This window comes from Equus caballus, chromosome 23 (assembly GCF_041296265.1).
Source record: "Equus caballus isolate H_3958 breed thoroughbred chromosome 23, TB-T2T, whole genome shotgun sequence".
Taxonomy (NCBI): Eukaryota; Metazoa; Chordata; class Mammalia; order Perissodactyla; family Equidae; genus Equus; species Equus caballus.
In genome coordinates this window covers 51408849-51422460 of record NC_091706.1, presented here as the reverse complement: position 1 = coordinate 51422460, position 13612 = coordinate 51408849, and the positions used below count along the sequence as shown (strand labels likewise).

Here is a 13612-nt window from a genome sequence, read left to right as displayed (position 1 = left end):
TATCCAGAGGGGACTCATTTACATGAGGCACTGATGTCAGCAAGAAAGACAATTTCTTTGCATTTTCTATTTGGGGGTCTGGGACTCACTGGTAGGAAAGGTGTTAAAAATAACAATAGGTTGGTAAATTGTGAGGGCTTATTTGCAAAGTTGTGTATTACGAATCTTGTAGATAGGCACTGGCTTCTGGTTTTCAGCAGAGAATGACTGGCTGGCAAGAAAATGGAACATTCACTTTCCCGTCTGGAAAGTCAAATGTCAGGGGAGGGTGTTTAAGAGGAAAACCCATGTGCTCAGAAGAATCTCCCTCCTTATGGGCTATATTGGCACAAAAGTCTGTCCCTTCCCACAGAATCCTCCATTTTAGGATACATGCAGTAGAATTTTGCTCTCCCTAAAATATTACACACAGGCCACAGGTAGAACCAGCCTATGCAAAACTCTAAAGCCTCACTTAGCTTCTGTCACAAGGCCAGTTTGATCTTCTTTCCCCCCGTTTTGGGCTCATTCACAACTCTCTCTTGGTACAGCCAATGCCAGGCCCCACCCAAGGGCTCTCTGACCTGCTCGTTTTCCTGGAAGGTTCATGTATGAGCCATACAGGCTTCTTGGTCTGTTCTCTAACAGGGCCACAGGAAAGGGGCCTGGAAAGCACTCAGCACGTGATTCCTGGACTCTCCAGGGCAGGAGGCAATAACCAAGTGGTTCAGATCAAGAGAGATTTTTTAATCAAACCTACAGAGAAAACTTGCATTTCCTTCACAGGCTACTTTGTGTATGTGTGTATGTGATCTTTACTAGTTAAACCAGCTTAAAGGAAACACATTTGACTTTGACATATAGTGGTATTTCCTCGGTCCTGAGTGGCAGCCAAGTTATGATCAGAAAGACCAGTTTATGATGGCAGCACTGACTTTTCCAGGTTCTGCTGGGATGGGGCCTGGTGGCTCTTCTGAAGGGCCTCATTGCATGGAAACATGGTTCAGCTTCAGTTTTTATGCTCTAGGAACCATGGGGGATGAGAAATCACTTTGTTCTACTAGAGAATTAGCTTCCCAAGGAGACATTCTTGTTCAAGAAAGAAGCCTGGCACCCAAAGCCTGAAGGGTTTCTTACCTTGGATCACTAAAGAGGCCTTCTGCACGAGCGTTCCTGCCTCATTCTGAGCAAGGCAGCTGAATTCGCCTTGAGACCCGCCACTAAGATTTGCAACCTGGAGAATCTGTCCAGCTGCCAGGATATGATGCGTCAGTCCTGTGACAGAGGCAACTGGCTGACCACCATGGAACCAGGTGATATTGGGGGTAGGGTGACCTTTGATGGGGCAACCTAGAAGGAGAGGAGAAGAGAAGTAAGCCATTCATTAAGGCCAAAAGGACACATTCCTGATGAGTCACTTTAGTGTTTCAGTAGCTCTAGAGGCCATACATACAATGGGCCTTCCGCATGGCATTTTTTCTTATGCTTCCCACTCCTAAGCAAACAGGAGATGTTTTTATTCTCTGGGATTCTGCGAGGGTGACTATTATTCATTCAAGTAAGTAAAAATTCTTGGAGGACAGAAAGGTGCCTATTTCTAAGTCCTTGTACTAACTTTTAAAAAAATGAAGCAATTAATATTCACCCATTGAATATTTTTTCAGGCTAATTAGTTCCTACACCAATTTTATACTGAAAGAAATCACTTCTTCAGATACAATGAATTGGAAAAAAAAATACATACTATATAATTATAGTTAAAAATCAAACTTCAGTTGGCAAAAGTCTAATATCTGCCTCCATTTTACTCTTTATGTGACTTTCAAGCCAAAATTTATCAACAGAGACTAGGAAAACAATTTGAAACCCTGACCTCATTTTTCTATAAGTCAAGAACTTTGGCTTTCTGACAACTCTTACCAAGCCTGCGTTGGACATTTACAATATTACGTTTATCTGCATAGTCATTGAACATACTTTCACATATTAAGATTCCAAAATATTAACCTGAGATATTGTGTCTACGCAAGCTTTTGTAGCATAGAATTAGTACAATAAACATTACAATTGTGAGAGGAAACTCATTTTCTCTAAATTCAGAGTACTTCTGAATTTGCTGTTGTGTCCCTGGCAACTTAGCTTCCACAGATGAAAATTTATTTGGAAGTTTAAAACACATGTTAAATCATTCAAAATTAAAGATAATGGGGGTTTCACCTCAGTTCAGTTAAAAATGATCGATTTCATGCCTGTTGTTCTGGGGACAGTTAAGAGAGTTAAGATTATTTTTCCTCTTGCAAGGAGAGCCTAGCTGGCATAGGATTAAAAAAAAAGCACACTAATAAAACTGAGATATAAGGCAGAAAATGATGACATGCCACCTGCATGGATGTGTGTGCCTATAGGTCTGCACAGAGAAGGGATTTTCTAATGTTGGCTTGTCTTCTATTCTGGGGGCAACACTGTTAGAATTTGCAGAGGATGCAGTTAACACAGGAAAGGCCCTGAGAGGTCATCTAGCCCATCTCCAGAGGAGGAAACTGAGGCCCAGAGATGTGAAGAGACCGTCTTAAGATCATGTGAAAGTCTTTCTGGTTTCTTGCCTTGTGTTCTTTCCTCCATACCTGCCACTTGTTCAGCTGGGCACCAGCAATTTACCTAGCTGCCTTGTTACCTCCTTTCTTTGTCTGCTTATTTCTTTCATCTGCTTGCCTTTTTTTGTTTTTACATTTTCACTGTAATTGTGTACAATGAAGGGGTTGGAGCAGACTACTTTGAAGGGCCTGGAAAAATAATGCTAAAATTGACTATAGGAAGCGCAGTATGGGGTATAGTGTTACAGGACTCAATTCTGCACTCCTCCTTGTATTGACTCACTTTGCCATGTAACTTTGTAGTGCCCTCTCATGATAAGTGGGCTGTACTTCCCCACCTCCTGACTTTGGTGTGGTTATGTGACTACTTTGGCCCATGAGTCAGATGTTACAATAACAATGAACAATCTGAAAATAAATTAAGAAAACAATTCCACTTACAATAGTATCAAAAAGAATAAAATACTTAAGAATAAACCTAACCAAGGAGGTGAAAGACTTGTATCCTGAAAACTACAAAATGTTACTAAAAGAAATTAAAACATAAATAAATGGGAACATATCCCATGTTCATGGATTGGAAGACTTAATATTGTTAAGATGTCAATACTCCCCAAAGTGAACTATAGATTTAATTCAATCCCTATAAAAAACCCCAATGACCACCCTTTTGTTTGCACAAAAAGAAAGATCCATCCTAAAATTCATATGGAATCTCAAGAGACACTGAATAACCAAAACAATCTTGAAAAAGAAGAACAAAGTTGGAAGTTTCACACTTCCTGATTTCAAAACTTATCACAAAGCTACAGTCATTGAAACAGTATGGTACTAGAATAAAGACAGACATACAGACCAATGGCGTAGAACAGAGAGCCCAGAAATACACTCTTGCCTATGTTGTCAAATTATTTTCAACATGGATGCCAAGAGCATTCAATGGGGAAAGGATAGTCTTTGGTGCTGGGAAAACTAGATATCCACATGCAAAAAACTGAAGTTGGGTCCTTACCTTACATCATATACAAATATTAAGTCAAAATGGATCAAAGATGTAAGCATAGGAGTTAAAAGTATAAAACTCTTAGAAGAAAATATAGGGCAGAAGCTTTATGATATTAGATTTGCCAGTGGTTTCTTAGATATAATACTAAAAGCACAGACAGTGAAAGAAAAAATAGATAAATTGGACATTATCAAACTTGAAAGCTTTTGTGCATTGAAGGATACTATCACCAGAGTCAAAAGGCAACCCACACAATGGGAGAAAATATTTGCAAATCATCTACCTAGTAAGGGATTAATGTTCAGAATATATAAAGAATTCCTAAAACTCAACAACAAACACAAACAGCCAAATTAAAAAATGGGCAAAAGACTTGAATAGACATTTCTCCAAAGATATACAAATGGCTAATAAACACATGGAAAGATGTTCAACATCACTAATTGTAATGGAAATGCAAATCAAAACCACAGTGAGTTACCATTTCATATCTATTAGGATCATTATTTAAAAAAACCCCAAAGACAGAAAATAACAAGTAGATGTTGGCATAGATGTGGAGAAATTAGAACTCTTGTGCACAGCTGGTGAGAATGTAAAATGGTGCTGCTGCTATGGAAAACAGTATGGTGATTCCTCAAAAAATTAAACATCGAATTACCATATGATCTAGCAATTCCACTTCTGGGTATATACGCAAAGGAATTGAGAGCAGGGGCTTGAACAGCTATTTGTACGCCAGTGTTCATAACAGCATTATTCACAATAGCCAAAAGGTCAAAACAACCCAAATGTCCATCAATGGATGGATGGATGAACAAAATGTGGTGTATATATATATATATATATATATATGTATATATGATAGAATATTATTCAGCCTTAAAAAGGAATGAAATTCTGATATATGTGACAATATGGTGAACCTTGGAAACATTAAGTAAAAGAAGCCAGACATGAAAGGACATATTTTGTATGATTCCACTTACATGAGGTACCTAGTGTAGTCAAATTCATAGAGACAGAAACTAGAATAGTGATTATAAAGGGGCTGGGGGAAGAGGGGTATGGGGAATTATTATTTAATGGGCACAGTTTGAGTTTGGGATGATGAAAAGTTCTGGAGATGGGAAGCGTGATGGTTGAACAACAATGAGAATGTAATTAATGCCACCGAACTGTACACTTAAAAATGGTGAAAACAGTAAATTTTATGTTATGTGCATTTTACCACAATAAAAGAAATGAGGCAGATGTGCTGGCACACCAGTTCCAAATCTGGACCTCAAGAGACCATGTGAGTTTGTGCTTGTGTTCTTGTGCCTTTGCCATCACGAGTGGAAGAACATGCCTGGACTGGCTTGATGATCCCAAGAGGAGGATGAGAGAAATGTGGAGAGCAGCCAAGTTACCCCAGCCAAACTCAGTGTAGATCAGCTGAACTAACTAAGATCAGTAAGAATAAATGATTTTATTTTAAGCCACTGAGTCTTGGGTTTTAAAAATCTAGCTTCTTTTTTTTTTGTGGTGATAGTTAACTGATAGACTTAGAGAGAAGGGGCTTCCAGCAATGCTCCTTGGCCTATGAATCCAAGGCTTAGGATAGGCAGCGTTTCTACCTGTGTGCTGACTCAGCGCTCACCTGACCTGTATATTCTTATTCAGACACTCAGGAGAAGCAGGCTCCCTGCATGGCATCTAGGCATCTATATGTTATGAAGTCCATGGTAGCGTCAGTGTACTCAATTATGAACTGGGGGTGGGAATGGCTTGGGGAGAGGTGTATAGAAATAAGTCCACTGGGGATCTCCTGGGATCAGTAGCACCCACCCCCTCCAGTCTCAAGTGTAGTCTAGAGTCAGATGCTGATTTCATTTTCTAATAAAAAGCAGGAAAACTCTATGTTTATTTAGGCAAATAGCATGATTTGAAAAGTGAAGCTTGAAACATGCACAGCTTTTCAGACTGACAAACAGGCAAATCTATATCTCCCTGTCACATCTGCTTTGAAGGAAAAAAAAGGTGCCATATGCTGTTGAGATGCTGGCTCCATGAATCATTCTGTTTGGTCAGTGGGGGCATAGCCCTGGTGAGGCTGACTAGATTCTGAGTTAATAAATATGAACCTTGCTGTTCCCAAGGAAACAGGAGGTATTTGGCCAAGGAATCTCTCATATTTAGCCCTAATCTTCATTTTTCCAGCTCCATTAGGACTGATTTTCTGAGAGATTATTTAGGCAGAAAAAGGAGCAGTAGCAGCCTCAGGCTGTTTTCTATGGCTGATGAAGTTACTTATCTGGGAGCCAGAAATCTTAGTCAGCTAAATAAAAGGTGCATTTGCATAACAATTACATTCAAAATCCTCCCTCCTTCTTGGAATCAGAGGCCAGAGTGAGCAGCCAGGACACCTCTCTTGGCCCATCTGGGTCTTGGACACATTCCCAGGCCTTCCAGCTTGGTGTTACTAATGGGGATGAGAATGGGGCAGAGTTCCTTCCAAGGTCAGGCATGAGGGCTGCCATGGATGTGGAGTTCTGGAAATTCAACTCGAGAAAGATCCATGAGGAACAGCAACCAAGACAAATGTCTTTGAGCAGCTGCCTTCCTAGTAATGCCTCTCATTCTGAAACCTATCAGGATGAAGACCAGTTTTGTAGAAAGTTTTAAAAAGAAAAGCAATTTTGTTACTTTCAAATGCAGTTACACAGATTCCTGACTCTCAAAGAGAACTGTAGATTTTGACAGGGTTCTTTGGGGCCAGCCTGGTGGCATAGTGGTTAAGTTTGTGCACTGTGCTTCAGCAGCCTTGTATTCGCAGGTTCAGATCCTGGGTGTGCACCTGGCCCCGCTCGTCAAGCCACACTGGCAGCATCCCACATAAAATAGAGGAAGATTGGTGCAGATGTTAGCTCAGGGCCAATCTTCCTCACACACACACACACAAATGGCTTCAGTTTTCTAATCTGTAAATGAGAGCTTTGACTTAGTCAATGGTTTTTGAATTGATGTTCCCTGAGGCCCTAAGGGTCTACAGAGGGGAGGGGAACTTGAGAGAGAATCTGCATAGGTGGGGCTTTGGGGCTTCCATCACCATTTCAATCACTGAAGAATTACATATTGGGTTTTTGTATAAGAAGCTTCCACCATTGGTAATCACTAAATTAGATGATTTTTTTTTTTTTAAGGAAAGTTAAGCCCTGAGCTAACATCTGCCATCAATCCTCCTCTTTTTTGCTGAGGAAGACTGGGCCTGAGCTAACATCCATGCCCGTCTTCTTCTACTTTATATGTGGGACGCCTACCACAGCATGGCTTGACAAGCAGTGCATAGATCCACACCCGGGATCTGAACTGGCGAATCCTGGGCCACCAAAGTGGAACGTGAGAACTTAACTGCTGCGCCACTGGGCTGGACCCTAAATTAGATGATTTTTAAGGTGCTTTTAGGTTCCAAGATTTCTCAACATTTCAAACTCATCATCCTCACCCCTCTTCTTCCTTCCCCCGGTAGCCAAGTGCCAAGGGCAAAAATAGATCTATTCAATCTATGTTGCTTGGATCAAGGTGTAGTGAAATTGAACTATGCCAATGAAGGGCTCATGGAAGAAATGTTATATATGGAGGTTATTTAGGATTTAGATAAGCAGAGACTGGGGATAGAGAGTAGGAAGGGGAGGGCAATCTAGAACAAGTGTGAGCAAAGGTGCAAAGATGAGAAAACTGGTGGTGTGGCTGGGAGAAAAGGCTAGTTGACTTGACCAGAATATAGAGAACATAGATGAGGCTGGCATGGTGGGTGGGAGTTGCAATGGGGAGGGTCTTGATGGTCAGTATCCAGTCTTTTGGGAGCCCAAAACCCTGCAGGTTTCTGAAGAGAGTGAGTGATATGATCTAGGTTGGTTTTAGAAGGATCATTAAGGTGGTTCTTTGCGAGATGCACTGGCTTGAGAGAAAGGAGAGTCTAGAATATCTGTTCAGATGTGGCAAGAAATAAGACATATTTGCAAAGGTAGCTCTGACAGGATGTGAGGAGGAGAGGGATGGAGACAAAGAGGAGAAGCTAAAGATATTGGAACACGAGTGGGACTATTAACAGAAATAGGTAAGTCAGGAAGAGAAGCTATTCCTTATTCCCACCCCTGGAGATGAATAAGTTTAGTTTTAAGAATATTGACTTTAAAGGTTGTTATGGAACCACAGCCTAGAAAAGTCCATCAAGATGATGAAGATAAAAATGGAAGTTAAGTCAGAGATAAGAAATGGAGACAGATTTGGGGAACCAGTCTCATAGATGTGTGTGGAAGAAGTCGTCAATGAAAAGAGATCAGGCCTCAGGACAAAAAGTGGGAGAATTATAGCATTTAGTGATTGAAGGAGGAAGAGGAGGTATTAAAGGATTCTGAGAAGAAATGGTCTGAGAGATAGGAGGGAAATTGAAACCATGTGATATCATGGAAATCCAGAAAGTAGAGAGATTAAAGAAACAAGTTGTTGGCAAGTAAGTGATTAGTAAAAATTTGTGGAATGATTGAATGGTTTCACTTGTGTATGAGAATAACTGACCAAACATATTTTCCCCACAATCCCCTCACCCCCTGCTCAGGTAATAGGTAAAGTTCATTCTAACTCAAGTTGGAATGATCAAGAATTCCAAGTTAACAGAATCAAACATAAAAGTGTCTGTATGATCAAAAAATCCCATTCAATGCTATATATCCATTTCTTTATCTAATTTAAGAGAGAACTTACCCCTGGGTCTTGAATCTTTAGTAGTGGACCAATAATTGGGTTATTAAGAAGACAAAGAATTAAAGAAGTAGGTGAATGGGAATTCTTCAAATATTGCAAAACAGGAACAGAGCACACATTGACCAGAAATCTTTTAAAATAACTTGACTGGGGATTCTAGCTTCCAGTAATGGTGACTAGCTTGGTTGGACTAACCTTCCTGCAGATAACAATCATAAAATCTAAATTTCAAAAAATAAAACAAACCCCCCAAACCATGAAACAACAACTCTTTGAAAGCACTGAGTGACCAAAAGCAATGGCAGAAACAGAAGGGGGTGGGGGGCTCTATCCTAGAAACTCAAGAACTTCAACAGATGTGATTTGCTAGCTTGTAACTTTTTGCTGCAGGAAATTCCTCAATGCCATGTGGCTCAGGGAGCTGGAAAACTTATAATTTTATTGGCTTGAGATGTCAGAGGACAGAGTGTGGGGGCTGTTAGAACAATTGGTAAATTAAGAGGGGAAATCCTGGAAGAATTATAGAGATGCTAAGCCTCAAAATCTGCATAAATCCTGCCCAAATTCTTAGTAGGTAAACCTCAGGGGACCCAGCAAAAGAGCAGCAGCTATAAGTTGAAAGAACAGAGTGGAGAGTTCACTTGGTGCCTACTGCAGGGAAGACAGAGGCTGGAATTTGAGTCCAGCCAAGTTAACTGCCTGTTAGAACAAGAATAAACACTCTTCAGAGGAACATAACAGAATCCAAAGTTGCTGCAATATATATTTATATTGTTCAGTATACAATCAAAAACAACTAGACAAGAAGAAATCCGACCCATTCTCAAGAGAAATAGCAGTTTCTCTCCGGACTGTAGCAACCTTGAGATGAAAATGTTTCAGTGAGTGGACACTGACTTTAAAGTGACTATTATATACACATGTTAAAGAACTTAAAGGAAAATATATGCATAATAAACAAACAGATAGAGTTTCTCAATAGAGAAGTAGAAACTATAAAGACAAATTCCAGAGCTGAAAATTACAAAGAAATGAAATGAAAAATTCACCAGATGGGTTTAGTGGAAAATTGGAGATGGCAGGAGAAACAGTTAGTAAACTTGAAGATAGTTCAGCAGAAACTATCCAATGTGAAGAACAGTGAGAGAAAGGACTGAAGGAAAATAAACAGAGCCTCACAGACCTGTGGGAAAATATTAAAAATTCTAACGTATATGTCATTGGAGTTCCAGAAGGACAGAAAAAATGAGACACGAAAAATATTGGAAAAAATAAAACCCCCAAACCTCCCAAATTGTGGAAAACCATAGGTTCCAGGAAGGTTAACAAAGTGCCTAGGCACATCATAATCAAACTGTTGAAATTAATAACGAAAAATCTTGAAAGCTATGATGGAGTAATAAGGACTAGATTTGCTCTCTTGCTATAAATAACTAGAAAACAGGACAAAAATGTGTGAAATGACAGTTTTCAGACATTAGACAACAGACAGAAGAGGACTGTGACCCCTGAAAGAAGGGAAACAGATTAAGTGAGCCTTATGAATTCCCTTGCTTCCTGCCTGGAGGCACATTCTGAACTGCAAAGCAGGAGGATGTATTAGGTTTCAGGGTTGCCATAACAAAGTACCACAAGCTGGGTGACTTAACAAACAGAAATTTATTGCTTCACAGGTCTGGAGGCTAGAAGTCTGGAGGCTAGGAGATCAAAGTGTGAGCAGTGTTAGTTCCTTCTGAGGGCTGTGAGGGATAATCTTTTCCCTCCCTCTCCCCTAGCTTGTGGTGGTTTGCTGACAATCTTTGGTGTTCCTTGGCTTGTAGATGCACCACTCCAATCTCTGCTTTCATGTTCACGTGGAGTTCTGCCTTGAATGAGTGTCTCTGTGTTCTAATTTCCCCTTTTTGTAAGGACACGAGGCCTACTAAGGCCTACCTAGCTTACCTCCTAAGATTCGGGCCCACCCTAATGACATCATCTTAACTCGACCATCTGCAAAGACCCTATTTCCCAATAAGCTCACATTCACTGAGCTACCGAGAGTTACTGAGAGTTAGGAATTTCAGTCTCCTTTGGGGGGAACACAATTCAACCCCAAACAGAGGACTATCCCAAACAGAGCACAGCAGTCTGGATGAACTGATGAGAGAGTTCAGAGGCTGAGGCAGCTGGAAATTGTTGAGGAGAATTTGGGAGATGAGAGTGCCACATAGAAAAAGAGCTCCAGACATCTGCAGAAACTCATCTGAGTCTTTGCTCAATTGAAGATGTGACACATACAGTGAAACCGTACAAGGCTGAGCAAAGACCAACACAGGGAGCTGTGTGCTTAATATTTCTCAAAGCTCAATTAAGCTGGAAAACCTTCAAGTTCTGACCAGCCTAAGTGGAACATCCTCGCTGATCACCTGGGGCACCCTGTGGAGACTCCCTAAGTAAAGGCTACTCTAGAACTGCCCCAATCAAGCTTAAAAACAAGCCTCAAAAAGATCAAATTAAACTTTAAGTAACTTAACTGCTTAACAGAAGAAAATCCAACAATCTCTAGAAGAAGACAACAAAATCCAGATACTTAATGATACTAAATTTACACCATTTAGCATTCAAACAAATATTACTTGATAAGTCAAGAAGCAGGAAAATGTGACCCATAACCAAGACGAAAATCAGTCAATGGAAATATCTAGAAATAACAGGGATGATGAAATTGGTAGACAAGGATATAAAAACAGGATATTAAAATTATGTTAAGTATTTAGAGGAAAACATGCACATAGTAAGGAAGAAAATGGAAGTTTAAAACGGATCAAAGAACTTCTAGAAATGGAACATTTTATGAAATGAAAAATTCACTAGATAGGATTTATAGAAGATTAAACACTGTAGAAAAAAGATTTGTGAAACTGAAGCTGTAGTAATAGAAATTAGCCAGAGTGAAGCAAAGAGAGAAAAAAGACTGAAAAAAAGTATTGAGTGGTCAAACATATGTTGGACAAGGATACAGCTACGTGGGTATATCTGTCAAAAAATGTACAGTTAAGGTTTGTGCATTTTAATGTATGTAAATTTTACATAAAAGAATAAGTAGGGAGTGGGTAGGAAATAGTTTGAAGTACAAAAGAAATAGGAATGGCAGAATGTTGTTTATTGAAGCTGGTGACAAGTGCATGGGGGTTCATTATGCTGTTCTATTTACTTTGCATATATGTGAAATTATCCAATAATAAAAAGGACAAAACATGTTTGCATTGTCTAAATCACTGATCATCAGGAATGACTCGGTGTTCAAAGAGTTGCTTTTCACATATTCTGTTTATTCAGCTCTATGCTTTTTCTATTCAGTTTTAACAAGGTTAAGAAAAATTGCTGTTCCAGGCTCTATTTGCAGATGCTTCCTCAACTATTTTATAATCTGCTCAACTTATAAATTCCTGCTGGTAGGTTCACCTTCATTCATTCAGTTCTGTTGAAATCAGAGATCACTTTCATTTATACTTCTGTCACCCTTCATTCCAACAACTTTAGTTTGGTTGTTCTGTTATGGCAGAAACTCCTAATTATCCCCTCATATCCATCCTCTCCTTCTTAGAGTGAAAGAGCCCCTGAATTTTAGTTAGGTACATAGCTTCCTGGAATAGAGATGTTTCCCATCCCCGCTTGCAATAATGTGTGGACCATGTGATTATATTCAGTGAAATGAGAGGGGAAATGATGTGTATGCTTCCTGGGACATGTCTTTAAAAGAAAAGAACTTCCTGTTCTTCCCTCTTCGTCCATCCTGCTAATGAGAACATGTATGTGGAGGAAACCATCCTGGCCTAGGTGGCAATACTCCGGGATGTAAGAGCAATAGGAGTATAAAACAATTTTTCCTGGGTCCCTAGATGATATGGTAGGTTGCCAGCCCATGCCTGGAATGTCTTCCTCTGGACTGCTCTGTGAGACAGGAATACACTCCTGCCTTGTTGACTGTTATTTTGGGTCCTTGTTATAGACTGATGAGTGTATTTTCTAACCATGACAATCCTAAATGTTCATTCCTTGCTGAGGCAGTGTCCAAATGCCATATAGGTTATTGTATATTCCTTCATACCTGGATGGTGACCATAGAGAACATATACTTCTAATGAGTGTGACTACTCATTTTGGATTGAAAATGCTCTTAGGAAAGTCTACTTTCACCGGTAAAAAGTAAAGACCAAAATAAACTAATTATAACTAAAGTAAATGACCAAAATTGCTAGTCATCTGCCTTTTCCATTGCTAATCTGTCTTTCAATGCGTTTAACTGAATCATAGCTTATTCTCCTTAAAAACTTACTTTGTACTCAGAATTGGTATCCTCAGCATACATGTAGTGCAGGCCCCTGTGCTTTTATGTACGTATTTATGTGCATGTCTCTATGTGTACACAGCGGTCTCTGAGGTTTGCTTGCAGCAATAGTCAAAATAAGGAATCTAACATGAATTCCCATTGTGCATGTTCCCAGTGAATAATTATCCATGTTTCACCGCTAATGAGAAAACCTGGCTTGTAACAGGGGTTCCTTTCTGTCACGGACATTTCTCATTTGTTAAAGTACAAGCAGTATCAGTCATGATTTGAAGCTGAGCAATCTCTCTGTATGCCATTTACAAGGACACCCAAACCATGTGCTAACGTATTCCACACTTCTACACGGGGCCAAATAAGGAACCACTCCCCCGCCCCATGTTCTTCAATGAGGAGGTTAAAAGGGTTTCATGCAGGGGCTAGCATCTCTTTTTCTGTTTCCCTCCCAGCTACACGAATGTAGACCATTTCCATCCTCCCAACCTCAACGCCTACCTAGGAAATGGTCCATCAGCAGGGAATGACCATGCTCCCTCGGCTCAGACCTCAGTTATTACAGGTCTTGAGTTGGTTAGGTGTCTGAGGAGGAAGCAGTGCTTGGGAAGGCTGCCTAGCTAATGAGAGTTTTGGCAGCAGAAAGCCTCTCCCTATCAACCCTTCTTAACCAGTGAAAGAAAATATTGCCTTTAGGCCGCCTTTTCTAGGTCCACTGTGGCTCCAAACTGAGCCCAAGCCAGGTGTGATTCATATACGTGTGAGAGTTTTGCCTCCTAGTTTCATCTACTTTTTTTTTTTTACACGTTAACTGGAGAGTGATAAAAGTTTAGAATTGGGCAGATGTGCACAATAAGAAAATCAAATTATATAGGCAATTGCATCCTCTGGGAGTCAGTTTAGCTGTAACCTGCCACTAGTTGACATCCCTGATTAAGTCAAATTGACCTCACTGACTTT

General features: G+C 40.0%; 1 protein-coding gene across 7 annotated transcripts in view; it reads right to left on the bottom strand.

Moving 5' to 3' along the window:
- The window catches only part of ADAMTSL1 (ADAMTS like 1), an 859827-nt gene that overhangs the window by 31220 nt on the left and 814995 nt on the right, over window positions 1–13612 (bottom strand). For all 7 annotated transcript variants that reach the window (XM_070248240.1, XM_070248241.1, XM_070248242.1 and 4 more), the window contains one exon: window positions 1117–1329. In XM_070248240.1, the coding sequence (XP_070104341.1) occupies window positions 1117–1329 (213 nt within the window). The remainder of the gene's footprint in view (window positions 1–1116; window positions 1330–13612) is intronic.